The 17,652-nt window shown below is 36.4% G+C and overlaps 2 protein-coding genes across 3 annotated transcripts; one reads left to right on the plus strand and one right to left on the minus strand.

Annotated features, from left to right (window-relative positions):
• The first annotated feature begins 450 nt into the window (after nucleotides 1-450).
• Nucleotides 451-10,213, plus strand: LOC104210619 (protein CHROMATIN REMODELING 35). Of its 2 annotated transcripts, none has more exons than XM_009759567.2 (7): nucleotides 451-617; nucleotides 736-804; nucleotides 1,669-2,255; nucleotides 4,591-4,788; nucleotides 7,306-7,464; nucleotides 8,046-9,811; nucleotides 9,891-10,213. In XM_009759567.2, coding segments are annotated over exons 1-7 (2,784 nt in total). In that variant the 5' UTR covers nucleotides 451-616; the 3' UTR covers nucleotides 9,895-10,213. The 2 variants fall into 2 exon arrangements, with proteins under 2 accessions (XP_009757869.1, XP_009757870.1); XM_009759568.2 differs by having other exon boundaries at nucleotides 4,597-4,788.
• Nucleotides 10,214-10,501: 288 nt separating this feature from the next.
• On the minus strand, nucleotides 10,502-16,304 carry LOC104210620 (BEL1-like homeodomain protein 7). The gene is made up of 5 exons (XM_009759569.2): nucleotides 15,862-16,304; nucleotides 14,107-15,076; nucleotides 12,846-13,225; nucleotides 12,702-12,762; nucleotides 10,502-11,401 (listed from the first exon to the last, which is right to left on the minus strand). The coding sequence occupies exons 2-5, from the start codon at nucleotides 14,974-14,976 to the stop codon at nucleotides 10,769-10,771; spliced, it is 1,944 nt and encodes a 647-aa protein (XP_009757871.1). The 5' UTR covers nucleotides 14,977-15,076; nucleotides 15,862-16,304; the 3' UTR covers nucleotides 10,502-10,768.
• Between the last annotated feature and the right edge of the window lie 1,348 nt (nucleotides 16,305-17,652).

Genomic DNA, 17,652 nt, shown 5'->3' on the forward strand with positions numbered 1-17,652 from the left:
TATTGTGTTATCAAATGAGATTGAGTGAACAGTACCTTGAGAAAAGAAAATGGAGGCTAGAAAGACATTTTCTAGTAAAAAGAAAAAAGATAAAAAGAAAAGAATAATGTAGGCCATCACATTGACTTTATTAAATCTGAGCCGTTGGAATAAAGCTGCAGATGAGCATGTTGACAAAACATGTATAGATCTGACGCACTCACTTTTATTTGTTAAATACGCGCGTCTCATTTGACAAAAGTAGTGTGTTTTAGACACACTTTAGAAAGATTGCGTGTGTAAAATAATTTTTGTTTGCAGAAAGTGTGTAAGGGGATGTGGGTCATAAGTGAGGTGACAACTTGTGTATTTTGCCAATGATATATAACAAGTATTCAAACAAGCTGTAAAGCAATAAAATTAATAATTCTAAAATTAATATAACATATCAAACATTAAATAAGAAACTTGTGTTCAAAGAAAAAGAAGAAAGAAGAACAGAAAGCTATTTTCTCCTCAAAACCCCCTTTTGTTCTTGCTGCTCCAATTACACAGAGCTTCGTTAACCATCTTTCTTTAAAAATCCCCTCCCTTCAAAATTTCGCGAAGTTATTGTTCATCGCTGCATTCTGCTCAAAGTGAGTGGGTTATTTACACATAAAATACTTCTTAAAAATTACAGCATGCATGTATCTTTTAGTTTGAAATTTTGAACGACATTGTGTTGATCTTTTCTCTTTCTTGGTTTAATTACAGTGGCAATGGACTTAGGGAGCAGATTTGTTAACCCTACGGCTAAAAGGTTACAGCCCTGTAGCCCCCGAGGTAAATTCCCCTCTTTTTTTTTTTTTTTTTCTGTACACCATGTGGTATTATACGTGACCTAGTTTGATTTGCACTTTTTGCTAAAAAGTAAAATCAATCAGTCAAATCAACCACTTTTTAGCCCCAAATTATCAGTAGTATTTAACAAGGTTACTAGCTGAAGTTACATGGAACTCTTTTTTAGTGTTGGTGTTTACAAGGACCTTATTAACAGACATTTGCCTTCAGTAAGTTCAACGGATACACAGAGCTGTTATTTTTAAAAAGAAAAAGGATTTTAGTCGTCGTAGTAGTAGTGGTAATAGTACTAGTTGTTGTATTATAAGTATCTACTTATTTGTATTATAAACCCCATTTATGAAAGGTGTGAAATTATTAACTATCACTTAAGGTATGAAGAAATTCTTCATTCATTATGTATACTGTATGCTAGAATGCAGCTCTTTTTCTTCCTCCTGCACTCTCCCGCCAATGGATAGCAACACACCCATAGTGGTAATAGTACTATTTGTTGTATTATAAGTATCTACTTATTTGTATTATAAACCCCATTTATGAAAGGTGTGAAATTATTAACTATCACTTAAGGTATGAAGAAATTCTTCATTCATTATGTATACTGTATGCTAGAATGCAGCTCTTTTTCTTCCTCCTGCACTCTCCCGCCAATGGATAGCAACACACCCATTGACGATGAACCCTTTCGTTGGTTTACCATTTGCTTCCATTTGTGTGAAAAATTTGTAGTGAGTAATGCAGTTGAATGCTGAATATTCATGCATATCATATGAGTATCATATATTCTGTTGTCATCATGTCCTCTGTTCTCGTGCCTTATGCTTAAAACTTTTATTTGTGGAACAGATTTATTTTCTAAGGGAACAAAAAAGATAAAATTTGATGAAAGTGGAAGCCAGAGTAACCCTACTGTTGCATATAGCTGGCGGGAAGAATGCGAACACGAAAAAGGAAAGGTGTCATCAGGAGTTTTTGGCCGCTCTGATCCGTTTGCTATTCCGGACTTGCTTGAAGCGTTAGATTCTGGGAAGTTTGGAAGTGTCACCAGAGAGATTGAGGACCTTATTAAGCGGCGAATGAAGTTAGTGAACTCTTGTTTTGCAAGTGATCATTCACTTCCCAACAAAGTCTTGGAATTAGAAAGGAACTTTGAGAAAGGGGAGTTAAAAGGAAATCAGCTTGCGCCCGATGTAATTGACTTGGAGGACGAGCAGGAAGCTAAAGGCATTGCTTCAGCAGCAATGGTTCCCTCTACATGTTTTGGACCTTCAGTTGGGCCTGTTGTTATTATTGATTCAGATGATGAAGACAGTCAAAAAAACTTCATCTCTCCATCTCAGGGGATGATTCACACTCAGAAGAGTTCTATTTCTCCATTTCAGGGGATCCCCTTACAGAATGCTTTGATTGACTTTCAAGTTAAGGATTTTGTGGTAAGTACATTCTAGATTGTTAAATTCGTGGAAATTCTTTATGCCACTGTTTGGTGCTATCTTTGGTGATGATGTTATTCGAAGCAGCATCACTGAATTTGCATTTCTCAATTATCTTGTTTTTCGTGAAAAAGAAATCTTACTTGATCTGCTAGAGAAAATATCTGAGCATGTTCTGTAATTGATCATGGTGAAATATAAGCTCTGACCTCCAAATCTCAAATCATATAGATCACTACTATCTATCATGGAAGTGAAGTCATGATCTACCTCAACAGGAGGAATCTAACCACTCAGTCAGCAGGGTGAATTTATTTATTTGTTTTAGGAAGATGCAGGGTAATTTGTTGCTTCCAAGTAGTCCCTTGTCAAATTATTAAAATTTACCTTTTAGAATATCATGGTATGCTCGACACTGTAAGAGTTAGGAGCATACGATATGTACCCTTGAACTTGAGGAGGAGTGTTAAGACTTAAGAATTTGGAAATTGTTAGTGGCAAGAGTCTATTCCTTGTAAATATGGGAAAGATGTAGAATCCCTGTTATTAAGAATAGGAATTACTTTCTTTTTCTGTTTTGAATTACTTGTAAACACTATTTAAATCCTAATATACTTGTGGAATGATCGAGCAATTCATTTAAGTCTTCTTTTCTTTTCTTTCTTTGTTGGGGAGCGTGGGTCAGGGGTAAGGTGGGAGCATAAGCGGACAGGGAATGGACTTGAGGTTCTTGATCTCAATGCTTACCAGTATAAATAATAAATATGTGGCATCTTTAGGCTAAACAAAGGGATAGGAAGTGTGAAAATACCTATATGTGTGCATAAAGCTTTGACAACGTCTTCAGACAATCTAATGTGAAGATTGAGAAAGAGACCCTCTCTAATGTATTGATAGACCAATCAATCATCACACATCTTGCGTTTGATAAAAAAGGATACCACAATATGTCCGGGAAATCGGGAGGGGTGTTTAATATAGGATTGTTGGAAACTTCATCAGAAACTCTTGACTGTCTGAGGCAACATCTTAAAGTTAAATTTTATTGAATTGTGTGTCAATGGTATTTTTTCCTATCTCAGTAAATTCAGTTGCTATTTACATAGGATTTTAGAGTTTTCATCCTACGTTATGGAGGCCATGTGAGTATGTGCTTATACTGGCTAAAAGGGCATTTACTGCTATATATATATATATATTTATTTATTTTTGATATGGTAAATGCATTTACTGCTACATAAGTCTGATAAACACCAGATCATAATTTCTTGGTGATGAATACTGAAATTTTGTCCTTGTTCTGTGATCTTGAGCTCAGGAAATGATTTCATGATTTCTTAAAAACTGTTACTCTGTGAACTGTACAACTAGTAACATACATTTTTTATGGAAGGTAATATTTTATCAATAAATGGTACCAAGACTGAAGTTGTACAAAAGATCCTGGTGCAAATGTCATGCTCGTTCTAAGTCTTCGAGGAGTCAATAAGTTCCAGGATTTCACTTACATCAGTTACATCTTCCCGTCTACCCTTCAACAGTCCTATTCCTTTCTACCTTTTTTTTTTTTTTGACGAAGTCCTGTCTACCCATATAAACAATACACACAACAGAATAGTATTCGGTACTCATCTAAATATCTTCCTGATCTTCTGTCCATTTCAGCTGTAAAGTAGTTGTTCCACATTCCTAGGCATCACTCACTGGATTCCTTAAGATTAAAGAATAAATTCCATATCTGCGAGGCCACTGTGCAGTGAATGAAGAGATGACTAACTGTTCAATCGTCTGTTCACACATAGCACATCTGCTGCATAGATTAACCCTCTTCTTCGTAGATTATCTTGTGTTATACAAAAGTCTAGAGCTTCAACCCACCCAAAACAAGCCACTTTAGGTGGAGCTATTGTTTTCCAAATTAGATTCCAAGGCTAATTGCTAATTCTAGGCTCATCTTGTTTCAATAACATCTTGTAACATGATCGGACTGGAAATTTCCATAAATTTCTCATGTCCGGATGATAACTTTTCCGCACAGCTTTAGGGTGCAATTTATGAATTTTTCCTATTCCCACAACACAAGTGATCCTTAGTCCTCCTTTTCCCTGACACCCAATAATTTCATTAAATCTGAGATGTGAGAGCTGTGGAAATTGAATTTCAAAGGGTTATCCCCACAACGGAATTGATTGTTAATCCTTCTCCTCTTCCCTTAACTCCCCAAGAACAACATTGATCATCTTGTTTTATATATGATTGGCCCGGGTTCTCTTACGTCATTTTTATTTAGTCAAATTTCGTATGCTTCGCTGCTAATCTGTTTGAACAATGCCAGGGGCAGGGGAGGGATTCTGCTGAAAGACAGACTTTGATAGAAGTTGTAAGCCTCGGTGGAGAAGCTGAAATAAAGAAAGATAAAGGTGTTTATGTTGGTGTACAAGATGATGATGAGATTGATGATGGCACCGAGCAGCCCGATGAAGGTTTGACTGATATATGGAATGAGATGTCATTTGCTCTCGAATGCTCAAAGGTACATTTGTTTGATATTGTATTCAGCTGCATAGTCGAAACGTTGGTTATTTTGACCCTACAGCAATGAATAACTCTCTTTACTAGGTTCTGCCACTATATTTTAAACTGGGTTCTGGAATAGCGCCTAGCAATTTGGGAGAGAATTGATAATTCTCTGTGCTGGCAATTCTAAATTATCAGCTTCTTTTCGATGTTTCAATTGTTTATGTGTGTATTATTATTCTCCCAGCGAAATTTTAAACTTGCGCATGCAACTTCTATAGTCATTTCACTTTATTAGAAAAGGTTTTGTAGTCATTTCAAAGGTGTTTACCATATACATCTATGGTTTCTCACTATAATACCCTTGTACCTTGCGATTTTCATTTTTGGTTTTTTCCTTTGGGGGCAAGGGAGATGATGTATGTTTAGGTGTTAAAAGCCGAAGAGAATGGAGTTGCTGACACTCACTATGATGATGTTTTTTACGAAATGTCTGCTAAAAATATGTATTATTGTGTATTAGTTGGTAAAGATGGAAAATAAGATAGCTGTCTTAAACTATCACTCAATAAATGAGAAATGTTGTCTAGATGACAATGAATGGGATAGTAGTCTGCTTAACTTTAACGACAAATCACTAGATTGTGGGATTTTGCAAGACGCCATTGATCTGGTGGAACGGGTTGACTTTGCTCAGAAGTATGTAGAGGATGTGGAGGCAGATTACTTGTTCAACTAAAACCTGCTGCATTTGTACACTCAAAGGAAATTAGTTCCTTATTCAATTATAAGAAATATTTGATATTTACGATAGATAGTTGGTGAATTATGAGGATACTCATTTGTAATGAATGTTATATGTGTCGTAAAGTCAGGCAAAAATGATTGCTGAGCTGTTGACATAACTTCACTCATACGAGGGAATTGGTAAAGTGCAAAAGGGAACCCTTAAAAGCTGGCCTATTTTGTAATTTTTCCTCAATCAACTTTGTAGCAAATTTGAAACTGAACTTCTTATAGAGTAATAACTAAAAAGATGCCTGCCTCTTTTTATGTTTGATTAGAAACTACCTGTCAAGAAGAGTCCGTGAAAACATGAATAGAAAGATATGGCAGAATCAAGCATATCAAAGATGAACATGAAGCATCAATTTCGTGAAGCATGTAAAGTATTATGCTTTGAATTGTTTGAATTTAAGACTCTCGGGCCTTAGCTTTCTTGGAGTCCTACTGCAAAGTACTCCAATTGTGAAACAAATGTGGGAGTTCCCATAAAAGGGTAGGTTGGGTCCGGAGGAGTTTTGGTCAAAGAATTGAACAATTCTGATGGAGGAAGCTTCATTACCTCCTCCCGGAGCGATGATAGATGATGCAACCTCAATTGAGGAGTTGTGGAATTAAGGATTGCTAAAATTCTTTATAAAAATTGAAACATGTATATGATATAGATTCGTCTTTTAAGTTTCTGCAATCCTTTCAGGATTTGTAGGGGAATGCAATACCTTTTGTAAATCTCACTCTGTAATACCATCATGTGCTTTTATGTATAGAAGTCTTACTTGAAAGAGTGTGTGTGTGTGGGGTGGGGGGTGGGGGGAGAGAGCCTGGTGCACTAATTCCCCCTATGCGTGGGGTCTAGGGAAGGGCTGGAACTTGTTGGGCCTATTGTACACAACCTTACCTTTCATATTTGCAGGAGGCTGCTCCCACGGCTTGAACCTTCTCGTGGTCACACGGCGGTAACTCTTACGATTGCCTCAAGGCTCTCTTAAAGAAAAAATCTTATCAAAAGTAAAAAAAGGATTGCGCAAAATAAGCTTGGTTGATTGAAGTGAGCGTCTCTTGAGCTTGGCATGCAAGCAACAAGAAATTGGCTTTGTAGCCATGTACACTGTACAGTGTGGAATAGACTCCACTATGGCCTGATGTACACATTGTCTAAGGAAAAAGAAACAACAGATGCATCGAGTATGCTCCATTCAGTGTTTACTATGAATTATAACTGTGATATCTAGCCTTATTATTCATACGTTTTAGTTTCTTCTGCCTTTTCCATAATTTACTTTCATAAAGTGAATTCTTTCAGTTTGGTTTCTTGTGAACCTTTTTATGAATTTGTCCAGGATTATATGCAAATGGTCGCAAAAGCTAAAATATGAAAAGAAAGGACTAAGCTTGAGTGGAGATCACATTATACCTTGGACCAGTATTAGCACTGTACATCTGAGTGCGCTTTAAAATCATAGTAGACTACATCACTTGCAGTACCTTCTTGGTAGAATCTCTAGGAAACATTTGCTGTATTGGCATTTATCTATCTACAAAATTGCCTTACGCTCACGTTCCTTTTTTCCAACCACATGTCAAGTTGTACATTTCAAATGATCACATCAAAACACACGTGCAGTTGCAATTCAAAGAGAGTATTTCTTCTAATGTTAGAGTCAACAGTTTGCCTTGTTGTATATGTAAATTGTTCTTTCCTGGCTATTAGATATTCTACGTTATATTTGACTGTTGCATGTAAAAATAGGATGTTGCTGCTGAACCTTCACCAAATGAGCATACAGTTGAAGAGGAAGACGAGTGTGATCATTCCTTCATCTTGAAAGATGATATTGGTTATGTCTGTCGTATATGCGGAGTCATTCAGAGAAGCATTGATACCATCATTGAATTCCAGTATTCAAAGGTCCGGCTTTCAATCCTTGATCATCTTTTGTTTTGGATATTGTGCTTGGGAAAAAATTAGTACATTGATCATGATTATTTGTGTTAACTGTTTTTTGCTAAATCATCTGAACTGCTTTGGACCTTGATGATTAAGTTGTGTAGCATCTGTCATTTCTATTAACCCAGTTTACTGCCTGTCTTAGATGAATGTTTATTTGACTTAGAAACAAATGCTGGGTGAGAACCGAAAGTAACTTGTCATCCTTCCTTACTGAGTCCGAAAAGTTAACCATTTTTTTGGTATTCTCATTCTGTGGAAAATGGAACTCTTATAACTTTCTAAATACTAAAACATCAGAAGGAAATGAATGATGGTTTTGTTACTATAAGAAGAAATTGCATAAGCTTTTTTCGCAACTGTTCGGGGAGGTGGTTAGGTTATCAAAAGCTTTGATTGGCTCATTTTTGTGACCCTGTCTTAACCAGTCTGAGGTAGCATTTTGGGCTGGTTTAATACAAGTCATTTACTTAATTAGTTGGCCTTCTAATCTAAGTATCTGGAATTATTTCACAGACGTTCTTTTTGCGTTTTTTTAACAGGCCTCCAAGAGTATAAGAACGTACCACTATGAAGGTCGGTCAGCCAAGGATATAGGGCATGCTGAACTCCTTCCTGAGGGCATCATTTCATCTGATGACATTGATACGACTGAAATTTGTGTTCATCCAAGACACAAGAAACTGATGAAAGCTCACCAAGTTGAGGGATTTAATTTTCTTGTTAGCAACTTGTTGAAAGATAAAGGAGGCTGTATCATGGCTCACGCCCCTGGATCTGGCAAGACTTTCATGATAATCAGCTTCCTACAGAGTTTTATGGCCAATAATGATAGAGCTAGGCCTTTGGTGGTGTTACCTAGAGGAATCTTGGCTACATGGAAGAAAGAGTTCTTGAGGTGGCAGGTAGATGAAATTCCCCTCTATGACTTCTACTCAGTAAAAGCAGATAATAGATCTCAACAATTGGAAGTTCTGAAGCAATGGTCACAGGAAAGAAGTATTCTTTTTCTAGGCTATAAGCAGTTCTCAACAATCGTGTGTGACAATGTTGGCAGTACGACTGCAGCTGCTTGTCAGGAGATTCTGTTGAAGTGCCCATCAATTCTCATTCTTGATGAAGGGCACACTCCGCGGAACCAAGACACTGATGTTTTGACTTCACTCGAGAAGGTCCAGACGCGACTAAAGGTGGTGCTTTCTGGCACCCTCTACCAAAACCATGTTAAAGAGGTCTTTAACATTCTGAACCTTGTGCGGCCAAAATTTCTCAAGTTGGAAGATTCCAGAAACATCAAAAGGACAATACTGAGCAAAGTGGCCAGCTCAGGCAGAAAGAACCTCTTGAAGAAAAGTAATGATAATGATTTTTATGAGTTAGTAGAGCATACATTGTTAAAGGATGACAATTTCTCAAGGAAGAGTTCTGTCATACTAGGTCTGCGGGATATGACCAGTAAAGTGCTTCACTATTACAAGGGAGACTTCCTCGAAGAACTTCCAGGATTGGTGGATTACACTGTCCTTCTAAACCTCCATCCTAAGCAGAAAAGTGAAGTTGCAGAGCTGAAGAAACTGGGAAGAAAGTTCAAAATCAGTTCTGAAGGAAGTGCAATGTATGTGCACCCACAATTGAAGAGCCTTTCAAGAAACTTTTCTGTTAAAGAAAGAGTTGATGAAGAGAAGATTGATATGCTCTTAGAGAATTTGGAAGTGAGGGAAGGAGTGAAGGCCAAATTCTACCTTAACCTGCTGCAGCTGTGTGAATCAAAAGGTGAAAAACTGCTAGTGTTTAGCCAGTACCTCTTGCCTTTGAAATTCTTGGAGAGGTTGACTGTTAGGACTAAGGGTTACAGTCTGGGGAAGGAAATATTTCTGATCACTGGTGATTCAGACTCGGAAACCAGGGAGTCATCAATGGAACGGTTTAACACTTCAGCAGATGCTCGTGTTTTCTTTGGTTCAATTAAGGCATGTGGTGAAGGAATATCACTTGTTGGGGCATCTCGGATTATCATATTGGATGTACATCTCAACCCGTCAGTAACCCGTCAAGCAATAGGGCGTGCATTCCGACCAGGTCAGGTCAGGAAAGTATACACTTACAGATTGATAGCCTCAGGTTCACCTGAGGAGGAAGATCATCAAACTTGTTTTAAAAAGGAGTCTATTGCAAAGTTGTGGTTTGAGTGGAGTGAGTATTATGCCCAGCCCGATTTTGAGATGGAGACTGTCAATATTGAAAACTGTGATGATATGTTTTTGGAATCACCACGTCTTAATGAGGATGTGGTGGCTCTGTACAAAAGGTCAGCGAGAATTACTTTCTGAGTGGATACTTTCTATGGTATTTTGACTAGTATTTCTGATCCCTTTTTCCATTTTCAGGTAGACTGATTGAGAAGTATCAAACAGCTCAAGTGTAGATGTGGTCATCTAACAAATGGTGGATCCGTTGTGCCAATGAAAGCTTAGGGGGGTCTGACAGGAAATGCTGTGTTATTTGCAGACTGCATATTATCTGGCAATTATTTTTGTCCAGAACATGTCAATGTTCAAACTGATTGTAAATATTTTTCCATGTCATAGACTTCTTGTTGTGTAAATCTCTTTATTGTGCCTCCTCTTTAATCTTATTCCGTAGTAGATGTTATAGATAGAGATCTGAAAGGAAATTCGTAGACCTCACTTCCACCGAGGTTACTTTGCTATCGTTTCCCCTCTCGTTTTTTTTTTTTTTTTTGCACCTCGAAAAGGACCGGTTTGAATTATGAGGTTGATTAAACTTGATTAGCAGCAGAAATAGTTTGGAACTTAGAGATCTACCACCACGAAATCTTCTCTAACCCTCTTGGTGATCTGTGACAGCACAAAACTTGGTATGAAGCTGGCTCTCAAAGTTCTGCTTGGGTAGGAAAAGAAGATACAATATGAGACTAGGCTGAGGCTAAGAGATCAGGAAATGTATATAACATATTTCCAACTATACAACAACTATGTTCAATCTCAAGCAAGTTGGGACCGACTGTATACCAAATTCCAACTATCAAAAACAATAATATCTGTTATATCTTTACAGACTTTACAGAATTAATAACTTGGGGAACTTCCCATCCAATAGTTTGCTATATTACAACATTGATTAATGAGACTATTACATCACAGTGAACTTGACTGCAAGCTTTAGAGTAACCAGCTGAGCGAAGCTGAATGCCTCTTGGATGAAACTTGCAGTTTAATTCTACGTCACATATCATGCTACTAAATCATGTAGCAGATGGGAGGAGCCAAAAAGGATGCTGCCTGTTCCCAGAATCCAAACAGTTGAATTCTGTTGTCTCAGAGACCATAGTAGTAGGTGCTGTACTATATATCTCATCTACCCTTAATGGTACATAACTACCGTGAGACTCGATAGACATCGGTAGGCTGCTTCCTTCACCTTGCTGCAACCCCAATGTAAGTGAAACTCCATCAGGAAGTACATTTCCACTTCCAAATCTACCAAAATCTGAGAATCTATCATTGCCTTGAACAAATGTGTCCTGAAAAAGAGTGCAATTATCCATAGCAGGCCGGGGTTCGTCTCTATGAGTTTGATTTTCCATTCCAGATTGACTTTGAGTTTCTGCATTATTTGCTCCTTCCATTTCTACATCAGCAACATGGTTTGATTTTGACTCCAAGATTTGGTCACTATTGTACTGCTCATATTCTGAGGTTTCATTATGTTTCAATTCTTCTATTTCTTCGACTTTTGAGTCTTTCGTTGCAAATCTGGAGGCAAATTCTGATGGAGAGTTTGAGTCCATTTCAATATCACCAGCTTCTTCTTTGTACATTTCCTCAACCATAGGCTTCCAAAGACGTACCCGTGCATTTATAAACCAATTTGATACCTGAGACATGACATCAGTTAACGAAATATTAAGCCAGTATCAAACGCCCACTAATGCAAAAGAACCAAACGCCTACAATATATTTTCCATTGGAAACTGCCTACTGTTTGAAACCAAATGAAATTTTCTTTAACAAACTGAAGACTCTGTTCAGTGCATTAAAGTTTTCCTGCCGAAATTTAAAATCTTTGAGTAGCTGCACAGATGCAGGAAGGAGCCCTTTGCCACTGGACTTAAATGATTCAATCGACTTAAAATTCAAGAACTCCTTTTCAATAAACTTCTAATCAGTTAAGGCCAATAATTGTTGACGACTAAATGATCCCTGAATGTTATCAGTGATGTAGAAACTTCCAACACTGGTGGTTAACTGACTTAAGTTTTTTAATGCAGATCCGTAAGGCAGTTAAACCTGGCAACTTATCCTGACTGCAGCAAATACTGAAATACCTTGACACTGGAAACTTTAATTATAAGATGACTATGAGAAACAAACAGCCTGGGTACCATAAATGTCACATTTAAAGATTTTATACAGCCCTAGCATTTTAGAGCGACTCATGGTAAGAAGACCGTAGTTTCAACATGTTCTATTGCTTTTTTCATCTGGATGATCACTAGCTAATAAACATTCTTTTCATGAACAAATAATTCCACTCCAGGATGCAATAATCGACGTACCTAAGGTCTGCAAGTCAAAGATAGGAAAAATGTACTCACTAAAGTAAGACCAATGGAAAATGTTTCAGATATAAAAATACACATGCTGAAGGAACAATGTCATTCTTATAATAATCAATCTCTAGCATGCCAACTTTCACTATTTTGAGATCACTAATAAGCGTATACGCACTGTCTTAGAGAGTCTTCTATTAAAACAATTCTTTTGAAGAAACATAAACATCCATTTGTTGGCTTCAAGAAAGACTAATAGCCCGTTTGGCCAAAAATTGAGGTGTTTGGCCCCAAGCTTCTGGAAGGAAAAAAAGTGCTTTTGAGGAGAAGCAAAAGCAGTTTTGGAGAAGCAGAAAAAAGTAGCTTCTCTTCAAAAGCACTTTTTTGAGAAGCACTTTTGAGAAAAATACACTTAGAAGCAGTTTTTTAAAGTTTGGCCAAACACTAATTGCTGTTCAGAAGTGTTTTTCAAACTAATTAGCCAAACACAAACTGCTTCTCACCAAAAGTACTTTTGATAAAAGCACTTTTGAAAAAAAGCACTTCTCAAAATAAGCTGATTTTTGCAGCTTGGCCAAACGGGCTATAATATATCTTAGCATTTGCAAATAGTAAGACATTATACCTGACTTCTCGTTAAACCAGTTTGCCTTGCTAGCATAATTTTGTCAGAATCTTTCGGGTAGCTGGAAAAAGAGAAACAACTACAAATTAGGCGACCAGAGTTCTTTTTCGGAGATAAATTGGATGACTGAATTGATCAACTTACGGATGAAGAAAATGCTCGAAAAGCCAAGCGCGCAAAATTGAAACAGAGCTTTCAGGCAAACCCCTCTGAGGCCTCCAGGCATGTTGTTGCATCATACCAAGCTGCTGTAGGGCTCTCTGCTGTCTAATATGCTGATCCACATAGCGCAAGCGTGATATTCCAACCGCTTTGCTGTTTTCTGAAGCATCTTGCTCTCCAAGACTTCTTCGTGATACTCGAATCTGATCGCACATTGCATCACGCAAGCAACGGAAGTGACGGGAAATTGTCTGGAGAGCAAGAGCTGTGTATGGCTTAGCTGCTCCATCTCCAGCTACCACATCAAATGATGAGACCACTATTTGCATCTGATGATAATATTGTCTGTACCTTCTATCAATCTGTGACAATAAACCATAACTCAACTTCGAGTTTTTATTCAAATCACACATATGGTTTAAATTCCAGAATCCATAGTCACATATCAAATCTAGATTACAAATCTAGACACATATCAACATAAAAAATGTGAAGGAGGAATCAACATTTAGGAATAATACCTACTACAAATCCTTGTTGTGAACTCATATTACCATCAGTAGCATTCATAAACTTGATTACTAGAAACTCTGGCAGTAGCGGATGAATCAAAAAGAAGGATGCCAACGTACTACAATTGCCCTTCATTAACTGAACACAAATAATGATAGTAATGATACTATTATACCAGTTAGTGCAAATTTCTTACCAAGAGTAAAGCTTGTATAATACTGCAGTTAGTCATGCCTTATAGTTTAAGTTTGCCTTTTTAGAGAAGCCATTCATTGGAAATACAGTAGTGATACTATTAGAACACTTCATTCTCTTTCATTATCCATATATGAAGTGATTATTTAAAGTATGCTATTTCATTACCAAATTCATGGAATTTATTTAACAACAGCTTTCTAAATGCTGTCTGGAGTTCAAAGTTCCATCAGACAAGCTGCTTTATTCATAATAATTTCCTCGGCCACATTGTAATATATCAAAAGAAGCACATTTCATCACAATTAAAGGTCCTTCGGGACAAGTTAGCCAACGGAAAGATTAATATGAACCGTCAAAGAAGTCCTTAACACAACAACCACTACTTTGACTCCTTTCATGCAATTATCAGTAGAAATACAAAAATTGGGATGTAGAGTATTAAAATCCTAAACTAATGAGAAAATACATGCCACAAAAACCTTGAAAACCACCAAAAATTGATGTACAAAACACGATTTCCCATGGATCATACCTCATCCAACATGGACAGAAGCTTGGTCAGTTTGTTCTGCACTTCTTGCTTCTCGGTTTGTGAAAGTTCACTTTGGTGGTTTTTCGAATCTTGAGGATTTGTACTCCCATTTGCAGGAGGATCTGATGATTTATTTTTCGAGTCGCCATTAGACTCTCTAGACTCCTTTGTCAACTCTTTCTTAGAATTATGCTCCTTGATAGCCTTTCTGACGTTAACAACCTCATCAAGCAAATACTGAGCTGCTTTCAAATACTTTGAGTTGGGAACGTTTCTTCCAATACTCGACGTACCATATGGAGAATTATACCCTCCTTTCATAGCATCTGAGTTGCTTCCAGGATAATCTGGAGGCAAATAATCTGCATTTCTTTGTTGTTTTGGTTGGGAATTATCACCATCTCCGAAGGACACATTGCCACCACTAACTTCACCTGGAATAGATGAAGGAGGATTCAAGAATGACGTAAAACCTTGGTTAGGATTCTGAGATTGGACATGTGAAATTCCAATTCCAGAAGGTATATTGGAGCCAAGACTGAGGTATAGCATCTCATTCCTGCTATCTCTCCAAGCAGAAAAATCATGAATTCCCATCCGCGATCCTCCAAGATTAGATAATATTTCCTGTTGTGATGTGTTGTTGGAATCGGAGGCTCCAACTGGTGGGATATCGATGCAGCTGTTTTGCTGTTGGGAAGTAGCAGTCAACATATCTGAATATGTCCCAGAAGAAGAATAGTTCATGAACACCATCATGTTTTCTTGAGCATTTGAAGCTTCTGAATAAGAACCAGGCAAAGATTGCCTAAAATATTGAAATGTCTCAGCTTCTCTTTGATTGTTTGGACTAGGAAAATAAGTTGCCATCCTTGGATTTCTCACTAATTCTTCTTTTCTATTTTTAGTTCTGTGATGAATAACTTTTGTGTTTCGAATTCATAAAGGTTGATCATACAATTACAGTCTCCTGCAAAGGGAAAGTTAAGATATCAAAGACACGAAAACGGAAGAGAATGCACTTCTATAGTGCTCACACTATGGTACTAAACTGTGTAGAAACATGAAATTAATTACAATTAACAGCTCAGTTGAACCCTTATCGCAGTTCTAGACAATTCACCAATTCCAAACTCAGGGAAGATAATACTAAAGCACGATCAAAGACGTGACGAATGTCAAACTTCAAAAGCTGTTGCAACTGCTGGACATGTTTATATATGTATTGTCTCATTGAGACATGATCCCTTCAAGAAAATTGAACCTACTACGCCTCAATTCCAAGCAAGTTGGGGTCGGTTATATGAATCTTCACTGTCCATGTCGCTCAATTTAAGCTCATCTCAGTCTAAAGAATCAACCCAAATTCAAAATCAAATCATACAATAATAATGACTAATAACATATTGACGCACCCATCTTTACCAATGCTTATAACTCCTGAGCAGACAAAAAACAAAAATTGCATACCAAACAAGATGAACTACATGGTCTTTGCTTTCCACACAATCCATTAAAAAATTAAAACATGTACTAACAGATAATTTGTTCACTAGAGTATAAATAATGAAATTAGGCTCTGTAACCATTTCCCAATAACAGTCACATGAAAGCAGCAAATTGGAAATTACTATTTACAACATGTAATTTTTTCTTCTAGTAATACATATTGGCCACTGACAAGAATCCATTTGTTTTAGAGAAGTTGGGAACAAAGTCAAAATAGAGAAAACAGTAATTATAATAATCTTTTACCTTAAAACCTGCAATATTTGTGTCTTCTCTGGGGAACAGAAAAGCTTCGATCGACCAAAAAATTCCTTCTTGAAAGCAAAAACACTGATCCCTATACTCAAATACCATCTCCTTTAACTCTTTCTTTCTGATTTTCAGACATAAAGAAGTCAAAATGACTAAGAAATAAGAAACTCCAAAGACCCCCAAAAAAATGAAAAATTTTTAATCTTTAATGTAGAAAGTAATAGTAGCAGTAGTACAAGAAATTAAATCATCAGTCCTGCAGCACTCTTCTTACTTATCATATATATTCTCTATCCATCAATTTATCTATTCACACGTGAGAGCTGCACAGAACCATACAAAATATCACACGTGTACACATCCCTTTCTCTCTCTTTACTTTTTCTTTCTGTTCTTTTCTTACAAACTTTCTCTCTCTATATCTACATGAAAGCTCCAAAAATTGTTTTTTTCATTTCCTTCCTATATGAACTCAAAAGAGACTTTCCTATGAAAAATCATAATCTTTCACTTTCAATCTCTATCTCTTCCTTAATGAGGTTTTTATTCTGTTGTTTTTGATTTGTTGTTACTGTTATATACTTATTACTACTTTCTTTCTTGATTATTTAGTTTTTTTTTTCCTTAAAATTTTAGCTTTCAGTTTGGTTAAGGAGTGCAATCTCTAACTACCAGTTGGTACGTAGACCTAAAACCTCTCTAATATCTTTCTTTTTTCTTACTCTTCAACTTCTGTATGTTCCTCTCATCTTAAGCTTGTATAGAAGGTTTTTTTTGCAGCAATATCCACCTTACATGACTTTGATAAGATATTTGTTTTCTTTTAACAAATCTCTCTCTTCCCCCCAACCACTCCGGGGACCAAAAACCCGGCCCTGGCCTTCTTTTTCTCTAGAGTCGTGCCATTTCTTTTCAAACTATTTGACAACATTTTATTTGTTTATTTTCGTTTCCAACTCGGGGACGGGTGAAAATACCACGGGCTAGCCAGTTTTCAGATCGATAATTAGAAAATAATCAACATTTGTAAAATTATTAAAAAATAATCATTGTTTTGCAGAAACATAGAAAGTTATAGCATAATATGTCGCATATTATGGCGGAACTCAAATACATTATGAAATTTCAGAACATTATATTGGAAGCTCATACTTAAACAATTCAAACTCCAGCATATGCTATTCCCAAATTTTAAGAGTGCTTTTATTCAGATTTTATATTTACATGAAAAATTAATTAATTTCTGATTATCTTTGGAATTGTTATTATTTTTTAATTACAAATTATAAGTGATTAATTTTTTTTTTTCCTCGGCGTCTGGTATCACTTTAGACCCATCCACTTCGGATTCACATTAGAAAACGTGACTCTATTCCCTTGCTCGAATCCCAATAATTTTACTAATAAGGATGACAGATGCTTAAAGCCCGTTTGGACTTACGAATATTTTCATATTTTTTTTTATATATTTTTTCAAAATCACTGTTTGACCATAAAATTTTTAATTTTCACTTGAAGATGGATTTTGAAAATTTTTAAAAATTTGAAAAACTCCAAAAGGTTGTTTTCCAAAATTTTCACTCAGATCACTCCAAAACATCAAAAACAATCCAAAATTATATTTATATCCAATCACAATTCTAATTTTTAAATAATATTTTCACTTTAAAAAATTACTTTTTTAAAAATTTTTACAATTTTTATGTCGAAATGCCCACTTAATACTCTACCATAACCATTGGGGGTGACAATATTTTGTTTTTTATATTTTTCATTTCTGGTGTC

Source organism: Nicotiana sylvestris, chromosome 1, assembly GCF_000393655.2.
Source record: "Nicotiana sylvestris chromosome 1, ASM39365v2, whole genome shotgun sequence".
Lineage (NCBI taxonomy): Eukaryota > Viridiplantae > Streptophyta > Magnoliopsida > Solanales > Solanaceae > Nicotiana > Nicotiana sylvestris.